Genomic DNA, 19,705 nt, shown 5'->3' on the forward strand with positions numbered 1-19,705 from the left:
ACAGGACATGCTGCTGCACTCTGGCAAGTGCCACCCAACTCACTGCCTTGCCCTGGTGAGCTGGGGAGTGTCCAGGAGCCACACACTCTCTGTCCTGGTGAGCTGAGGAATGTCCAGGAGCCACACACTGTCCCTTGGAACCAAAGTCAGCACAGTGACTGCTGCCTGCATAGTGGAAATACTTTTCCTCATCACTTCCATGCGTCCAGCTCCTCTGAAGGAGTTTTGCACAAGGTGTTTCCTCCTGCACTTACCCCAGCAGGCTGCTGGCAGGGAGGAGGAGGAGGCCAGCTGAATAGGCTGATGGAGCAGTAGTTTCTCTCCTGATGCTGCCTGCCTTGACTTTATAATGTCTCTCCTCTTCCAGCTCTCGGTGGCAGGCACGCTGGGTCCAACCACAGGGCTGTAGCAAGAGCACAGACCTCTCTTTTATTGCTGAAGTTAACTGGAGCTCTTCCCTTGTTTTGGTTGAAGTGGGATGCCTTTTGTTTTCCAGATGTGCAACAACATCCAACTGGGAGGAGTAAAACATGTTTTATGGACTAAAGAGTGTTCATGACTAAACATTGTCTACAGTACAGATTTAAAAAAAGGCTACTTAAGCAATCCCAAAAGATCTGATCCAAGTCAGAGACCCTGGGATGTAATTTTTTTCTATTGTCAGGTTATAAACTTCTGCAAGACTTATTAATAGAAATGCTGATGCAGCCTTTGTACAGCAAACTGGAGAATTGTATAAAACAGAACCAAAGCCCAATGTCTGCAGTCTTGGGTACATCCCAGTATGATGCTCCTATGAATTGTGTCAACCCCCAGCAGCAGGTGCAGGCTTTGCCCAGGTGTCACCATGGGAAAAGACAGGCTACAAAGACAACTTTCCATAGTTACCAGCAGCATTTTGCCTTGCAAATGAATGGCAAACAGGTGGTGGTCTCAAAAACAATGGTATTTTTCTTTCAGTGTGCTCAGTTGTGTGGCCTGTGACCTTCCTGTGTTCTGTGTAGCTGCACAGGGCCAACCTCTGGCACTCAGCATTGGCAAAACCATAGTCTGGGGCATCAGAGCCACAGCCCTTTCAGAATGTTGCCCTTCAAGTCTGTAAGGTTAGGGAAGATGTTGTCATCTTCTGCGTAACTGGGAGATAACTGCGTGATCACCCTTCTCCACAGACTTGGCTGGGGAAAGCTCTAATATGGTGTTGTTTTGCTCAACTTGAATTTCAGCAGATTGCAGAACCTCAAGTGCAGCAGCCACGATGGGACCTGGGCGTTTCTGATGGCAGGAATCGTGCTTGATGCTGCCAGGAATAATTGCTAACACCTCTCCACCTCCCATCAGCTTGGTGCTGGGCTGCCTGCGGGTGCTGCTGTTGCTGTGAGTGTGGAAACAAGCCATTAACAGCGATCTTGTTGCCTTTCAGATGCGAGTGCTTGCCTGGATACAGCGGCAAGCACTGCGAGATCGATGACGACGACTGCGTAGGGCACAAGTGCCGCCACGGGGCCGTGTGTGTGGATGCTGTCAATGGCTACACCTGCGTCTGTCCGCAGGGCTTCAGGTACGGAGGGGCAGCTCCTCCCGGAGCGTCTGCTGGAGCGTGGGGCGTCTTCTTGGAGTGCTTCCATCCTCGGGGCTAACCAGCCACTGGTTGCACCATGGAGGGGAGGTCCCGTGGTGTAATGGAGAGCACTCTGGACTCTGAATCCCAAGGTCCTGAGTTCCAGTCTCAGTAGGGACCGCCGCCTGGCAGTTCAAGCCTCCCTGCCATCCCATCCCGTCACATCTCGGATGCTCAGCAGGGTCAGCCCCGGTCAGTACCGGGTGCTGTGACAGTCCTGAGGACTTCACTGTCACTGTCCAAGCTCACTCAGCCATGGCAGATGGACCTCAGGACTTAAATGGTGGGGCCAGTTCTGCACACGCTGTGCCTCACCTAAACATCCACTGCACAGGCTGGAAGGGCTCACCCACGTGGGGAGAGCCCTTCCCAAATCTTGTCACAAGTCTGGCCATACATATATACAGCATGGATCATGGATCAGACCCTGAGATCAGCTCAGTTGGTTAAAACTTGGTTGTAACAATGCCAAGGTCATGGGTTCAATCCCCTGTGTGGGCCATTGACTTCACAGTTGGACTCGATGATCCTTGTGGGTCCCTTCCAACTCAGAATAGTCTGTGATTCCAGTGGAATGGATGGCTCAGGGCTTCAAGTGCTGGAGGAGGTTCTAAGGAGTTAACTGGGTACAGGGTGGGGGCAATTCCAGCTTGGAAAGCAGCAATTGGCCTTTTGAGCAGTGCTGTGTTAGTCTACCCACCTGCCCCAGCCATCCCTGGTAGCACACTTGGCACACAAGGTAATAAGTTATATGGAGATAAACCCAATGTGTGCAGAGTGAGCAAAGAATAGTACAATTACACATATGAACCCTCAGAACTGCTGCAAAGAAAACACAAAAGTCCAAAGATTTTGTGGCAGTGTCCGTGTGTCTGTTGGTGGATGAGCTCAGTATGATTTGGGCTGTAAATTTCCAGTCTCTCACTGTGACAGCTGCCAATATATCTGACTCCTGGAAATCTCTCTGTCTGTCAAAGATAAGTGTGCTCCTCCAAATGGATTCACTAATCATTGCCTCAGGCTGGATACTGGCTTCCTTCCAGCTAAACCTTGTCTGTGTTTGAAATACACACATGAGACAAAGAAGGAGTACCTGAAAAGATCAGTCTTGACAAAGCAGGAATTGCATGAACACTTATAAATCATTTTCTCTGCTTTGTATCTGCAACTGTTTTCATTCTTCTTGCTTTCATCCTTGCTGGTTTGGGGTTTTTTTCCCCCCTCTCAACACACATTTTTGTTGCAAAGCAGACAGCCTTCCCTGAAAAGGCATTGATATATAGCATGATGTCAGCCCATGGTTTCACTGAATCAGACTTGTTATTTACAGGGTATCAGATATCTTCTGAATTTCAAATTCATACCCTTTCTCCATGTTTCACTCTCTGCTTCAGTCCATTTGATGGCCTTTGGGATCTTGCAGACTGGTGACTGGTAAGACTAACGTGACTGTCCCACAGTGGGATTGTAAATCCTCAGTGTTATCTAATTGTTAGAGTTGAGCAATGGGATTGCAAAGACACGTCTGGAGTCAAGGGTAACTTGAGCCTGTCATCAGATGGAAGTGACTGAGAGGCTTCTGCTGCAGGTCCCCTGATTTTTAAGGCCTGTCAGTACTAAGCAGTGATGAACGTGAGGAGTTTTTTCTGGGAAAGCAGAATCACAGTGTTTGGCAGAGATGTTTGGAGTCGTGACACAGCCTGGGGGAGCAATAGGAGTAGTGGGGAGACTGGTCTGGGCCCCTTCCCATACACCAAACAGCTCTACTGGCAATTTAGGCAGTGCCCCAGCTTGACTGGTCTCACTCCAGGGACTTCAGGAGCAGAACTGGAACAGCCCAGCCTTGCTCAAATGAGGGAGTTTTATTTCACTAGAAGTCCTCCATGTCAAGGAAACATCCTTCTACACAAAGCTCTAAAACTCAGCTACCAGCTTAGACAGCACTTCATAGCCCAAGGTAGCCATGGGCAAGCAAAGTAATCCTGCTGCCTGTCAACAATACAGCCAGGACTAACTTGAGTTCTCCTGTTTGCTTTCTTTTTTTTCCAACTAGTCCATGTCACCTCCTTGAATTTCCTGTGCAAGATGCAAAGGAAATAAGGGCCTTTTAGGAGAAAAACTTCACAGTGAGCACTACCATAGTGCCAAGGCAGACAGCAAGCTGGAGCCTCTGTGCTCTCCATGCAGAATAGTCCCTGATTTTGTTTGATTTCAAGATTAAAATTCTGCTAACAAAATATGATCTCATTATTCTTCCCATGACTCCAGCCTTTTGTAGTTTAAAGGCCTGCTGCTCTGAAGGGGGTTCTGAGGTTTGGGTTTTTTCCCTGTTAAGATTACAATTGCAAATATGGTGATTGACAGAGTTCAGCCTTCTGATGTTCAGGGTTACAGACTCTCCTTTCTCAGAGCTGCCTCGGGCAGGGGGATGTGTGGCAAGGAGATAACTTTGCAAGTGTTTGAAGACTGCAAGTGTTGATGAAAAGGAGGGAACATAAGGGGTGGTCTGGCAAAGGTAACTAGAAGACCTAAGATGATGATTAATAAAGTTTTTTGGCTAAGTATCAGGAATCATTTCCCAGAAGTGAGTTTGCAGAGTGCCCTCCCAATTATCCAGAGCTTATGCTGGTGGAATAATTGTACAGACTTATAACAATTTTATGGTTGTCACTACACTGTATGTCAAAGCCACTTGGAGCCACATATTAATAAGGATGTTAAAACTTACATCCTCCCAGGGCTGAACAAATGGCACTTGGGTAGTCCTTAACAATGTAGGTATGGCCTCATACAGGGTGGCAGCCCCAAAAAGAAACAGTGGCAACATGCACACACTTGTTTCCCATCCTGCCCTTTCCAATTCACTGGTCAGATGTAGTTGTGCTCCTCACAGCACCTTTCCTTAGCACTCAGCAACCTCTTGCACCTTCATAATGTACTTCCATCCTGAAAAGTTTCCAGTGTTTTCTTCACAAAATACCATTTGTTTACCCCCTGCAGATGAAAACATTTTAGAGAATTTGTGATTCCTGCTGAGTAAAACCCAGGTTCTCAAAGTTTCCCTCCAGCAATCAGCCTCACAGTAGTGTTGCCTGATAAATGCTGCTCTGGTGGAGAAGCACATTAAGCTGCAGAGCCTGATGAAGGCACTGCTCCTCCACGGTGCAGATGCTTCTGACTTCTCCACTGGGACAGACTGCTGCAAGAAACTCAGCAGTGATTATTTAAATAAAGGAGATCGTACCAGGCAGAATGGACTTGGCCAGGCCATGCCAAGCCAGGCTGTGCTCCATGTTCCACTGCTGGGGAAATAAGTAATATTCATAATTTCTAAGTATGTGCTTTTAAAAATATTTGAAAATTAAAAAAGGGGTTGACAGACACTGTTGCTAATACAATTTCTAGGTGCCAGTATCAAGACATCTGCACTGGTAAAGCCACCACCTGAAGGGGTTTCAAAGCAAGGAAGGGTGTGCAGGAGCCATATCGGGAGCTTCAGGGAACCTTTCAGAGCAGCACCAAGCAGAGACACACTGGCTTCTTCCAACATTTGCTTTCTGTTAGTGGAGGCTGTTGCGGGTCACATGGATTTTTTTATTATTTTTTTAAACTTCCATGAAATTAGAATTACATGCACTGAATTTTTCCTTCCGTTTTCTACTTGCTGCTGAAGACTAAACAAAACAATGGGCATTAGGAAGAGCCAAGCTCCCAGGCTGGGTGAGCAGTGCCCTATTCTGCTGATGACCTCTGGGGAGCAATTACAGCTGAGCCCAGGCTGGGGTGACAGTCACCTGTGGGGCTGAGCCTGGTCTGGGGCTGAGCCCAGTCTGATTCCTTTGCTGGCTCTCCTGACGTTTTGCCAGCCACAGGTCCTGGAAAAGGAGATCACACACCTAATGAAACCAGGCTGTGAATAGCAATGTGCTGTGGTCAGACAGTCCCCTTCTGTGCCTGGCTGGCAGCGGGGACCTGGCACTGGTGTGTCCCCACCTCACCAGCTGTGGTGGGTCCAGCTGTTGTACTGATAGGAAACTGCCACAGTAACCCCATTAAACTGGCAAATATTGTTTTCCATGTATCCATCTTCTCATGAGATGGCCTCTCTCTTTCTCTCTTTTTTTTTTTTTTAATATTCCCTTGTTTTCTTAGAATCCTAGAATCATAGAATCGATTGGGTTGGAAAAGACCTCCAAGATCATCAAGTCCAACCCTTGGTCCAACTCTAGTCCATTTACTAGATCATGGCACTCAATGCCACGTCCAATCTGTGTTTAAAAATCTCCAGGGATGGTGAATCCACCCCCTCTCTGGGCAGCCCATTCCAATGCCTGATTACTGTCTCTGGAAAGAATTTTTTTCTGATTTCCAACTTCAATTTCCCCTGGCAGAGCTTGAGCCCATCGTGCCCCCTTGTCCTATTGCTGAGTGCCTGGGAGAAAGACCAACCCCCACCTGGCCACAACTTCCCTTCAGGTAGTTCTAGACAGTGCTGAGGTCACCTCTGAGCCTCCTCTTCTCCAGGCTAAACACCCCCAGCTCCCTCAGCCTCTCCCCACAGCACTTGTGCTCCAGTCCCTTCACCAGCCTTGTTGCTCTTCTCTGGACTCGCTCCAGCCCCTCAACATCCTTTCTGAACTGAGGGGCCCAGAACTGAACACAACACTCAAGGTGTGGCCTCACCAAGGCAGAGTACAGGGGAACTTGGAAAGGGGAATCCAAGCCATGAGTGGTGCTGTGCCCCCGAGGTGCTGTGCTCACCCTGCAGGAACGGGGGGCTGTGGGGATCTGCAGCAAAGGGTTTCTCTCCAGAAGGGAAGGTCTATCTGTAACTAATTCATAGTTTAGATATGTCCACAAAGAGATGTTCCCAAGAACAAATTTACTTTGAGAAACACATCAGACTGAGCAAAGACAAGCGTTTCTCAGTGTCCCTGTCTGGCTGCTGGTGCCCATCAAAGGGCAGAGAAAATATAATGAAAGAATGTGGAGTGAGGTAAGGGCAGGGAGAGATCACTCACCAGTTACCATCTTGGGCAAAACCAACCTGATTTGGGGAAACTAACCTTACTGGCAATTTAATCAGAGTAGGGTAATAAGAAATAAAAACTAAATCTTAAAACACCTTCCCCCCAAAGCCCCATGCCCCTTAGAGCAGTGAGCTGGGGCTGGATGGGCGTGGGGAGGTGGCTGTGAAACATAACTTTCCTTTGTGGTGAATAAGAGAAGTTTAGGGCAAGGCAGTGAGAAAACTGTAGAAAATGCACTTTATCCTGAAAGTACCAAGAGGTGGTTCTGGCTGAGAAGGAAACTTTGTGTTTGTGTACATGAGTGATGCCAAGGCTGAGTGATGGAATGGGAGGGACAGTCCCTGCAGGCTGTGCTCCCAGGGCAGCAGCCAGAGACCAGCACAGCACTCTGCTTCAGGCCAGCAGTGGCTTTAACCCTCTTTGTGTGTATTCCCATGGAACAGATTCGTGTTTGCCATACCCACATCACCATGTGCAAGGCCAGCACACAGATTTGGACAAAGTTAGGATGCTGGTGGGGTATTCCATGCTGTATAGTGGCTGTGGGGAAAGGACACCTTTTCCAGCCTTATCCCAGGTGCAAATCCCAGATGTTTGTATCTCTCAAGGTATTCTTCAAATTTGCCTTTTGTAAAAGTAAGACCCTGGGTCTCTGCTGTCAGACATGGTAGTAAAACAGAGCAGCTCCATTGCCTGTGATGAAGATCAGGATTTACTCCTCTGTATTTTGTAGTGTATTTTTCTCTCTCTCATGTTTCCCAGAGGCGACCAGAGAGTGGGGTGTGTTGAGAGAACAGGGTCAGGGAGATGTTTTGTGCTCTCATTCAACAGAGCACTAAAGATATAGCCATGGTGCTCTGTGCATAGTTTAACATGAGAAAACAGAAAAGGAAAGCAATCCTCTCCATTCCCTGCTGTTACAGAGGCAGCAGGTTCTGGTCGCTGTGGCTGAACAAGCTTGGTCTGGAGTATGTTGTGGCTGCTTTATTTGCTGTTCTTGCAGGGTGACAGCTTGGGTTTCCATTCTAATTGTATCTAGGAACACTGCCTAGAAATTCCCTGAGCTTCTATGTCTCACCTGCCTGGCTGGAGAGGAGTGAGGATTTTGGCAATTTTGTTCTTTGTTTTTATAAGAGTGCTATTACTCCACAAAGTGCTCCTCATAGCACAAGTGGGATTCCAGGACTGGGCTGCTGGGTTATTCACCATGAATTGGTCTGCCACAATCCTCTCCTGGAAAGCCCTCTGCCCCGTGCTGGTGGCTGCTGTATAGCACAGAGAGATGGTGTAAGAGCTCTCACCTATGGCCCTCACCACAGCCATCCATCCCCACAGTGTTCCCATCTCCATGGCATTCCCGACAGCTCTCCATCCCCACAGCATTCCACAAGGCTCCCCAGCCCTGCAACATGCTCTCTACTCACCACATAGCAATCTGTCATCATTGTACTGTCTACACCTTGTCAAGCAGTCACAGAACTTGATGCAAAGTGTTTATGTTCTCTCATCAGTACAAAAAAGGTTTGTTGGGTTTGTATAGGGGCTGTAATGAGAGATTTGAGGTATTGATATCCCTTTGCACCACCCATCGATTGCACAGGCAGAGATTTTTCACTTACTTTTTGCAGTTTAGCCTGACACATGACATCAGTGGCAAAGAAGACTGCAGCTTTCTGCTTTATCTCCCTTTCCCCTGCCCTTAGGCACTGTCAATGTTCTTACCGAGGCTGAGTCACTGCAACAAGTGCCCTGTGCAATGTGGAGCCAGGCTGAGCCAGGAGGGCAGCCCAGGGCCTGAGCTGTCACTGCTCCCAGGTGATGTGGCCCCAGCCTTGGAGGTCAGACGTTCCTACACGAGGGTTTTGCTCAGCCTATCATGCAGCAAGGTCTGAAGAACAGCACTTTCCTCCACATCTCAATGTGATTCCACTTCACCAGTGTCAGATCCAGCATTTGGTTTTCAGCTGGCTCTGACTGGGGGAAAGTTTCCTTCCCTTTGCATTTTCCTGATCCAGGACATTGGCAACCACAAACTGAGCTGAAATAAAGTTAATGATCCTGATGATGTTAGAAACTACCAGCTCAGGGGAGCTGCCCAGCAGACAGTGTGGCAGCAGTGCATTGCTGCTGGGACCTTTAGCAGTTGTCCATCTGTCAGTGATACACTCCAATATAGAGTAAACAAAGTGAGGAGGCTGTAAAACCCCCTCAAAATAGAGGTGCCTGCCACTAAGAACAGCAGAATAGACTCAAATCACAAAGCCTAAGATGGGGAAATCTCAGGTTTGGGCTTAAATGGCTGACAGATACTGTTGGGAGCCTCTGCAGGGCACTGTGTGGGTGGAAGCTATTTCAGACAGGCTGTGGTACCTTGCAGAGCTCAATAACCAGTGCAAAGGGCAGCACAGATTGCTTTCAGTATCTGAACTGGCTCGTTCAGGGCCAGCACAGGGATTTCTGACAGCATTAAGCTTACAACTTTCACACAGTCCAACAGGCACACGGCAGCTGAACCTCAGAGTCACTACTCACAGTAGCAATATAATGGCAGCATCCAAAAATGCTTCCTTCACTAAAAAAAACCCATTGTTTTTTCTTTCCTTTCCTCCTACAGTGGACTTTTCTGTGAGACTCCTCCCCCCATGGTGCTGCTGCAGACGAGCCCCTGTGACAACTACGAGTGCCAGAATGGGGCACAGTGCATCGTGGCCCACCAGGAGCCCGTGTGCCGCTGCCTCGCCGGCTTCGCGGGCCAGCGCTGCGAGAAGCTCATCACCGTCAACTTCGTGGGCAAGGACTCCTACGTGGAGCTGCCATCAGCCAAAATCCGCCCTCAGGCAAACATCTCCCTCCAGGTGGGTCAGGCAGAGCAGCCCAGTGCTCCCCTAAGCTGTAATACCTGCACGTGTTTCTCAGTGGGGCCTGTTGGCCAAGATGCTGAAAAAGTGAGAGTCAACTTGTGAGCCACTTGTCTGCTCTAAAATTATTGAGATGTGAAGGAGCAACTAGGACACCCAGTGCACCTTTGAGGGCTCACATTCTGCCTCCAGAATCTCATCACTCTCTTACTCCCAGACTGGCAGTGCAACCAGGGATGACTGAGGAAACCTCCCTGTCTTCTTACTGATTCACAGCATTGTGTTTCATCCTGTAGAAATTAGTGTGGAATGTTAGCACACTTATTAAAGGAGGCTGCACTAAATGGCCTCTTCAGACAGGATTTTGCTTACTTCTTTGCTGTGCACATTCATTAGATAAAAGCCCTGGGATTCTGTTACAGGACTGTTGTTACACCTGAATTTCGTTTGAGCTCTAAGGTTCAGAAAGCACCTGAAGGTGCCAGGCCACTACTGCCATCTTTGTGGTTGTGGATCCAAAGTATCTTCTTGGATTCTGAGGCCAATGTGCTATTTAAGTGATTTGAAATTGCAGTCACAATCTAGTAAGCATTAAACTGATTTTTTTCCCGAAAATATTCAAAAGTGAGGGAATAATTTCTAGGTTTGTATGTTTTCTAATAAAACGATAGTTTTAATCAAAATAGCAATGTCAACACATGGGAAAGAGGACAGAATTTCCACATTAGGAACAAATTTTTTAAGGGTGATTCCTGTAAAGTTCATTCTAATAGCAAAATTCTGTAATTAATAGTAATCTTTTCTTTAATAGCTTGAGTATGCTGCTGATATGAAAATGAATCTGAGTCATGTATTTTTGAAACTGCAGCTTTTATTCAAATCTCTCTATTATTTAATATTACAAAAGAGATTCTAAAATACAGACACTATAAAAGATGGCTCCCCAAAAACTCCAAATACTTTGAGTCTACTTTAAAGCTGAAAATGTGGACAAAGTACACTACATCAGCTGTAGCTTGAAGAATAATACTGTTTCTTACAGAAAGCACATGCAAATGACACTCACTTCTTGTTTCCCAGGTTGGATATTATTCTTGCATCCAGTAATTAATTACTAGTGAATTAAAATTAGAGTACAACATTGATTATTAAGAACAGATAGAGGAAATCATTCTAAAAAGTGCTCAAGAAAAATAAAAGCTTCTAAGGGTAAAAGGATAGTATTTAAATATACATACATATATAAAAACAGTTTTTAAAATTTACTGTTTAGTTTTGGCATTTAACAGCCATGATAAAAAGAAACCTCAAGAAATACATGCTATGAAAATAACAGGCAGGTTGCATTCAAAAATCCCATTTTGTCTCTTTTTTATACTATAGGGATATTTTAGAAGTGGATATTGGGAAAACAAAGTCCTTGTTTTTGATTCAGCATGCCAGTTCTTTTTTTCCCTCAGTGTTCATGAAAGCTGGAGGGATGAGAGCTACTCTAGTCCTCCTGACTCTAAATGTCCCATTTGAAGTCAGCATGACTTGCTGGGTGAATAACTTGTGTTCATGTGAGATGTGGGAACAGGTCCTTCTTTCCTTCCTCGTGTTCACAACAAGCCTGGGGACAGCTCAGCACCTGCTGAAGTTGTTTGGTTCTCTTTGTGACACGCTCCTCCTAGAGCTGATTTCTTATTTAATCATTCCCAAGCAACCTTACCTGGTTCTTGATGTTTCACAGGTAGCCACGGACAAGGACAATGGCATCTTATTATACAAAGGAGACAACGATCCTTTGGCTCTGGAGTTGTACCAGGGACACGTGAGGCTCATCTATGACACCCTGAATTCCCCCCCGACCACAGTGTACAGGTAAATTGCTAAGCTTTACCAGGACAGATGATTTCCAATATAGATGGAGAAGAAGTAGGATTTTTCTAAGAAATGGGCATGTGATTTTACTTTAAGGTATCTCTTTTATTCATGTAATTAAATAAGAAAGTTAAGCTAAAGACTTAGCTAGAGGCTGAATGGAAAAAATTGCCATTTATTGACAACAGCAGCAATAGTGTGTCCTACTGAATTACAGAAAAATGTATTTTTTGTAAAGATTCAGTTTCTGGTGAATTTTGTCCTTGACATAGTTACAATTAATCAGTTTCTTTGTTGATATATAGCATTAATTTACTGTACCAAGACAAAACAGTGACTGTGCAACTGCAGAGTTAAGAGTGTGTCAAATAGGAGGAGAAGGGCTGAATTCCTCTACAGGATGAATATTTTTAAAGCAACTCTTTTCTGTATCAATAGTAACTACACAAACCACGAAAAAGCACAAATTGCAAAGGTAAATTGTAGAGTAATTTAACCTTCAGACACTTGGCTTCTGAGGATACTAAGCCCACAGCTTTTATTCATTAGTCACTGGACAGAAAATCAAATGTGCAAATGAAATCCATCACAGAGGTGTTTCTGTGGGAGAGAGAGATGTGCTGCTCTTGTCATCCACAGTTCCTTCAGCAGCCTTTTCCACAGGTTAACTCCCTGCTCATTATTTTTAATCCCTGCTGCTCCAGTTTGTTCTGGGTACACGTGGCTGCTGGGACCACACAGAGTGTTTTGGGTTCAGCACAGACATTGGAATTCCCAGCCCACCTCAGTCATCCTGTAGGAAGAGCATCCTATCAGAGCAAGGGACAGGATGGATGCCACCATATACCACCAGCCAGGATGGGCCTTGTACTTCTTCCAGAAACTTTTCTCATCACTTGGTAAAACTTGAGCCACATTCTTTAGGGGAATGGTGACTTGCTTAAGAAAATGGAAATATTCTTTCTGTACAGAAGCAAATTGGATAGTACCAATTCAGGTACGTCCCCCATGAGGAGCACTTGATCCCTGTAGGAATGGAGAAAGTAGTTTGCCCATGATTTCCACCAGCTGGATGGATAGGTGTGAAAAACGTCTCTGTGTATGGCTGCTGATCCTGATTGATTTCATGTTAGAGCAAAGCTGGAATTGTTAAACAGTTTTACGCCGCTAATTAGGGCATGGGAAGGCTCATTAGGTGTGGGCAGCACAGGGGTGGTGGGTGGGGATCAGTGAGGATGTTTGCTCACTGCTGTCATGGCACAACAGTGAGCAGTGTAGTGACAAGAGCTGTTGCCACCACCACAACAACCCTTCGTGGATCCGCTGCCCCCTGGCAAAGCTGCCAGGGATGGCGAGCACCAGTGCCCTCGTTATTCCCGTGCCCTTCACATGGATCAAAGAGGAGGTCTCCATTCAGACTGACACCTCATTACCATGAGATTAATGGCCTGTTCACTGCAGTTTGTACCGCAGTGATCTGTTGAGATGGGAAAGAAGCTGCTTAATACGATGCCCTTTCCGAAATGTCACTCTAATCTTTTATTAGTTTAAGGAGTGGAGCAAAATGGGATTAGCATGGAGCTTGATGGGAAAAGATTAGGTTGATTGAGAAAAACTGCAGCTAAAGAATGTCAAAAGGGTCTCTAAATAGATTAAAAGACTTGTTTTCCTTAAGGGCTGAAGAAGGAGGGGGAAATCTGCTTCTCTCTTTACAATCATAGGATTTAAGGGTAGAAGGCACGAGTGGATCTGGCTTGACCTCCCTGTATATACTGTTTGACTTTTAGCTAAGGTGTGAGCTCTGTTTGGCTAAGACACAACTTGGCACAGAGTTTTGATAGGAAAATACCAAATAATGGAAAATTCCCCATTTCCTTTAGTAGCTTGGACAATGGTCAATTATTTTCCTTATTCAGGCATTAGCCATAATTTCTAAGTTTTGTCACTAATACCTTCTGGATGTTTTAGATGCTTTCTCCAGGGAAATGAAAGTCCATTTATACCTTGTACTGAGTTTATCTGCATTTTAATTGCAATGTCTCCTAACCTGCATTTTGATAAAATGAATGGTTGATTCATTGTGATGCATTTTATCTCAACCTAAAGGATTTGGGAAACTCTTCTGCAACTTCTACAGTTTTGATTTGTGATTAAAAACAAGGTTTCTAGGAGAACCTGTAGCATTCAAGTCTCAGCCTCACCATTGATAAAAGTTTTCCTTCTCTATTGCCTCCTCCTTGCTGTTTGGATGCCTCATTTAAATTTCCATCTCACCAAAAGTGGACTGTTTGCTTTGAGCAGCTCTGTTGAAAGACTATTAGATTAATTTTCATGGGCAATATCACATGCTGCCCTCCTCCAAAGGAGTCCACTTAGACTACATGAGCAGGGCTTTGGCTCTTATTGTCACCCAGAAGAGTCTGCCAGAAGAGGAGGAGACCTTAAAACAGTGCCTGGTGGGAGCTGTGCCAGCTCCAGCTGCAGGAAATCTGTTGCTGACCTGGTCCTGGGCTGCAACTGAGATGTTTTGCTGGCTATTTCAGGTACTCCCAGGAAGGGATGTGGGAAGTCATTGGCAAGCCATATGATCTGTAATTCCTCATCAGAGTCTCCATGATAAGATTTATTAATGGTACTTAAGAACAGTAAAATTAGCAAAATCCTTGGCTAATACTGATAATATCCTGTAGGGATAAGATAAAACCTTTTGTTTGGGAAGCCAGCAGTGAGTAAGGCATAATGGTGGCAGTTTTCCAGAGTATTCCACAGAAAGGTGCTGGAAGGATGAAGCTGGCCATGTGTTCCAGTGCCACTCTATATTCACAGAGGTTGTCCCTGGCTACCAGAGGGGAGCTGTTCCTGTGTCTTAGTTACTCCTCTGAGCAGATTGAACTAGAGCTGCAGTACAAAGTCAAAAGCCCAGGATTAACTGACTGTTCATTCAGATTTGCTTTACATCTGTTTCTTCCTATGGTATGTTTGGATAGAAAGGTTAAAGTTAACATTGGACTTCTCTTTCATTCTAGTCAGATAAAGGTCAGTACAAGTCCAATGGAAACAACTACCTAAAATACACTGTCCTTTATCATCAAGTTAGAGAGAAATGCAAGTTAATGCATGAATATGCAATGACTGGACTTGTCCTTTAAAGGAAAACTGAGTGGTCTGTTACTGGAACTCTTCATTTGTGAGCTGCAGAAAAATGGTTTCCTGAATGTCATAGTAAAGTTCTTAAAGAAGACCCATTTATGAAGTAGAATTCCTGTTTGTTGTTTCTTTTAGTCTGTTTAATTACTCTATAGATGCACAAATGAGACCAGAAATCTGTTTCTGAGTGCTTTGCTGCCCCCCTGGTTTCTGCACTGCTGGGAGTTCCTCTTCCATGCCATGACAGTACTTGGTACCAGGCCAACTATGTGACCTTGAAATAAAGTAATTTTTTACACAGATACTGTACCTCAATTTAAAGATGCCAACTGGTCAGGAATGTGCTGCTTTTATTTGCCACCACACTCCAACTGCTACAAGTTTGAATTAACAAAGAACAATTAATTATGTAGTTGCAGCATTCAGCCATTGACACTGGTATCTATTTAACTGTATTGTACAGGGAGAGGTCCTTATTTTCAGTCTTTTTTTCCCACATCTGTTCCTTGAGCCAGAGATGAGACCTTACTTGTAAATTTTTCTCCAATAGATTCCATGTTGCTACACAGTGATATTGATTTGGATGCTAAATTAATCCTTCCTAATAGAAATGGAAAATAGAAATTTGACACAAACTACTGATGTAATTCCCTCCAGAGTTCCCAGATTGCCATGTTGCATACAGACTGTCATATCTGGTAAAGAGCAAGATGCAGGCGTCATTGGTGTAAAATCATATGTTTTCATGCAGGGTTTCTGACAGCAGTGAAAAAGGAGGCAGTTAGGAAAAGATAAGAATTAATTATATTTGTCTTTCTGCAGAGCCTACACCCAAATTACACTGTAATTCCTTTTAAAAGTATCCTTGCATAATCTGCTTTCAAAAATGCTACATCATTAAAAATATTCCTTGCAGATTGTATCATGCAGTTCCCATGGTCTGGCTGATTCCTGCAAAGTGTAGATGAATGTTCCTGTGGTTAAAGCAAAAGGCCTGGAAGGAGGGAGCTTAAATTCTTACTGTATCTGTTTCAGATGTGATGACTGCAGGATGACAAATTAAATCTGGCTCTCTGTGCACACAAAAAAAGTACAGAAATGCATGAGAAATCAAAAAGGTGTTTTAGAAACGTGCTGTGGGTCTCCACAGGGTGAGGTTCCTGCTTCCTGCTCCCTTGTCCCTTCAGGCTGTGGAGCAGCACGAGGCTTTTATCCCAGCAGCATCTGTCCTTGCACTCCCTCACAACTGGTGTCCAGCAGAGTCCCTGGCCATGCCACTGCTGGACTGACATGGTATTGCTCAAGGACTTCAATACTCTACTCAAATTTCTTCTGGTGTTAAGACAGCAATTGCTTTGGTGGTGGAAGAGCTTCCACATCCTCCAAAGAGATGGGAGATGGCATCTTTGTGTAACTGTCTTTTTAGCTGCAATTGCTTATCTGAAAAAAAAAAAAAGAAAAAGCCTGTGAGGCTTCACTGTTAATTCACTGCCTTCTGGGGAGGAATGTGCTGGAGGAGTGAAAGCATTAATTATTCTTAGGATCATTATTAGAGCTTGTCAAACTCAGTTTTTACCAGAAGTCTCTTTGCAAAGCATGACTGGTCCTTTTCTTCCTAATACCTTCCCAGTCTGCAGCTTGTGCTGTGCCCGTCCCTGGTGAAATGCCTGTTTGATACTCTGGATGGTCTCTTAATAGACTGTTTTTCAGAGATTTCTATGAGGCATCACTGAGCTCTTAACAATTCTGCATATTTGCAATTCATTTTATTCTCTCTATCACACTCTCTTATTTTTTCAGGTGTTCCTTAGGGATTCTGCATCAAATATAATGAAAGAAACTGGCATTAGTCTCTGACCTGCACAGTAAAAACTTTAAAATTTGAATGTACTTATACATCTTGCATGAGCCAAGGCAAAGGACAGCTGAGGTATTTTTTGCCTTTATAAAGGGCCTTGGTGTACTTAAATGGGAGAAAAATGGCAAGTGTGTGAGTTCTTGTCAAACTACAAACATTGCATTTCCCCAGTTTTTCCTGGATTTTTTGTGTAGTAGGACACTGAAAATGTAAGGCCAAGACCTTAAAATATCATTTCACTTTTATCATGAGGTTCAGAATCAAATATTTGCTCTCATGAAATTCAGAACTTTCTTCTGCTGAGCCAAAGCTTAAGAAGGGTAAAGTTTTGTCCTTCAGACTGCTGGAGGAGTTAGCTGGCAAAGTCTTATTAAACTGAATTAATTTTTTTCCTTGTAAATCTCTCCAGTATCTCTTGCCAGAATGATAGTTACTCACCTCTCCTGTACTCCACCCATCTCATTCTTGTCAGTGCAATATGAGTACTCAGAAATACAACTCCATGTCTAACCTTGCACATGTAGAGGGTGTTTCAGAGTGAGATGTTTTCCCTGAAGGCAAAACCTTTCACAAAGCAAGTCAGTGCTGGGATGTCTGTACCAGGTAGAGGAAGTTAGGAACATGTCATCTAGAGCCACTTGCCCTGTGGTAGTGACAGAAAGAGAAATTACATTCTCTGAGTCCCAGGTCATCTCCTTCAGGGCCCAAAATCCAGAGCTGTGAGTCTAAGTTGCACCCCATGTCAGCTGAAGAAAGGTGTGCAAATATGTATTAAAGGTATTTTCTTGCTATACCACAGGTCGTTGGTGCAAAAGTAAATTGCCAAGTTGGTTACCACTGATTTTGACAGAGGAAGGATGAAGTATTCTCATAAAAGACAGTGATTAAATAAATCTGTCATTGTCCAAATGGCTTTATAAACTTCCTGCACACTAATGACTGGCTCATGTCTTGAATTGTGAGGTTTTCGCCTTACAACAACATGTAGCAAGCTGATATGTTTATTTTTTTCTGCCTATAAGTTCCTTGTAAACATGATGAGTGCCACAATATGTCCCATGTGTGATAGATTCCCATCGCGTTTATCCCAAGTGCCGGGCTCTGGATCCCAGCGGTGCAGCCTCTGTCAGCAGCAGCACACACAGCCCTGGTGCTGGGGGTGATCGTGGGGGTGCAGGATGGGTCTGTCTGTGCACAATTATCTCACTGCTTCTCCCCACCATGGAAATGCCCCGGAGCTCTGCGTTTGCCAGCACGGCCCAGTGCTGCAGGGAAAGGTGGGCATGGCAGCTGCTGCTGTGGCTGCCAAACAGGGAGGGACTTGGGCTGTTTCTGTGGAAGGAGAGGCATCCAACTGTATGGATGTCGACACAGATGAGGTGGAAAGAGTTTCATTTCCTGACCGTGCATCAGGTTTCTAAATAGACATGGCTCTCTTTTCTCTTGGGGCTTAGCCTCCAATTTCTGATAAAGCCCGTCATTCTCTGTCATTCTGATTGGATACCCCGTTAATTGTATTGTTAAATCAGTGGCCCTGCCCCCTGCTGCTAGATGGCAAATACCTCCATAGCTGCCACAGCTGAAAAGGGGATTGATGGTGTAAAGTATTGCCTGATGAAATGACCCTGTAAAGATATTGGTGGATTTTCTCATCAGAACTTGAGATTTGATAACCAGTTGAATGGCAGATCTGTTTTCAATAGTGTTTGATACTGATGTCAGAAAGTGCCCCTAAGTACCCTGCTTTGTTCAAAGCCCTGGCAGGCCCAAGGACTGTGCCACAGCCTGCCCTGGTGTGTCCACACAGCCATACTCATGCAGTGCTGGGGAGAACGTGGCACTCTGTGCTGTCACCGCCCTGCTGCTGTGCCAGGGCCTGCCCTCCTCCCTGCTCTTTGCAGAGTCATTTTTACAAGGATAACAGATTTAATACAAGCCAAATAGCACCACAGAATCTCTGGTTGTTTTTGCTGTCTGTTTTTGCTGGGTTTGTTATTTTATATGATGGCTGTTACAGCAAGGACCCAGAGATGCAATAGCTCATGGCACCACACTACGCTGATGTGCCAACACATTCTGGTGGGGAAGGAGGGAAAGGAGTCTCTGATCTGTCACTCAGGAGAAGCCTTGGACTTGAGGAGTGCATTCAAACTATTTTTTCTGCCATTAACAGATTCTCAGTTAGCAGAATGAAGTATCCAGCTCTGCTGGTGCGAGTGCAGGAGACCAGTAGCTTCATCTCCCAGCAGAGGGCCTGGAAGGACATATCGGAATCTCTCACCCAGGTCATGGACACTGTGAGAGTTCACTGCAAACCAGCAGTGTTTGCCCTGGCCATGAGTCTGACCCTCTTATGAATCCTGTAGGGAAAGGGGGGTCAGGATGGTGTTAATTGCATGTTGCAGGGGTACAAAAAGGTCCTTGCTGTTCCCTTAGAAGGGCTGTAACACAATGACTTTCACTGCTGGCAGGGGTGCCGCAGGAATTGAATTATGACTGGAAATTAGATATGCACAGCCTGGCCAAACGATCATTAAGGGAGATACAATAATCAGCTGCCAGTGTTCAAGGGCTGTAAACACCAAGAAGAGAAAGATGGTTTATTTGGGTGGTCTGCAGGGTTCTAAGAAGAAAAGGTATAAAACCAAGCAAAATAAAATGGAGGTATCAAACAAAACAATCTGAATGTCAAGTGCCCTCAGTCTAGAAGACCTAACACTCAAGTCATGTAAAACAGGATTGACCATAACAAAAGAGTTTATTTCAAGCTGAAAGTGAATTTGAGTGCTTTAATATCCTTTTCACCTCTTATTTCTCTAGTCCTGCACTTCATTAGCATTTTTCATACTTTTTTTCTCAACATGTGGTTTTTATTCAGCTTCTGAAGATGATAGTGCTTGAAGTGATGTGTTACCGTAGAGGTAACACAAACACCACTCCAATTATGATTTTGCCTTTGTTGCCATGGAGAAGTTTAAATCTATTTTGGGCAGAGGACTGATTATAGCTGGAACTAGGGGTGGGAGGTAAGTGTAGCTTGGAAAGGTGAAAACCATCACTGCTGATAGCTGCAGTCAGCCTGGCATAGTTTGAGTTTCACAGCTCCCAAACTGACATCTCTGTGTGGTTCCCTGCAGCTCTCACCTTGTGTTTCTTGATTTTAGTACCTCTTCTGTGGTACCTGCTCCTCCCACGTGCTGTAAGCTCAGCTCCTTAAGCTCTTTTGGACATCTATTTTTGTTTATTCCCTTCTACTCTGAACGTTCTCAAAGATTATCCAAGTTCAGTGTTCCCCATGGCCTTCACTCCCCAGTCTCTTACCATCCTTGTG

The 19,705-nt window shown here is 44.9% G+C and overlaps 1 protein-coding gene across 2 annotated transcripts in view; it reads left to right on the forward strand.

Moving 5' to 3' along the window:
• The window catches only part of SLIT3 (slit guidance ligand 3), a 495,956-nt gene that overhangs the window by 461,414 nt on the left and 14,837 nt on the right, over positions 1-19,705 (forward strand). For both annotated transcript variants that reach the window (XM_071569998.1, XM_071569999.1), the window contains 3 exons: positions 1,421-1,558; positions 9,263-9,503; positions 11,239-11,369. In XM_071569998.1, coding sequence (XP_071426099.1) covers positions 1,421-1,558; positions 9,263-9,503; positions 11,239-11,369 — 510 coding nt within the window. The remainder of the gene's footprint in view (positions 1-1,420; positions 1,559-9,262; positions 9,504-11,238; positions 11,370-19,705) is intronic.

The sequence above is a fragment of the Pithys albifrons genome, chromosome 15 (genome assembly GCF_047495875.1).
Source record: "Pithys albifrons albifrons isolate INPA30051 chromosome 15, PitAlb_v1, whole genome shotgun sequence".
Lineage (NCBI taxonomy): Eukaryota > Metazoa > Chordata > Aves > Passeriformes > Thamnophilidae > Pithys > Pithys albifrons.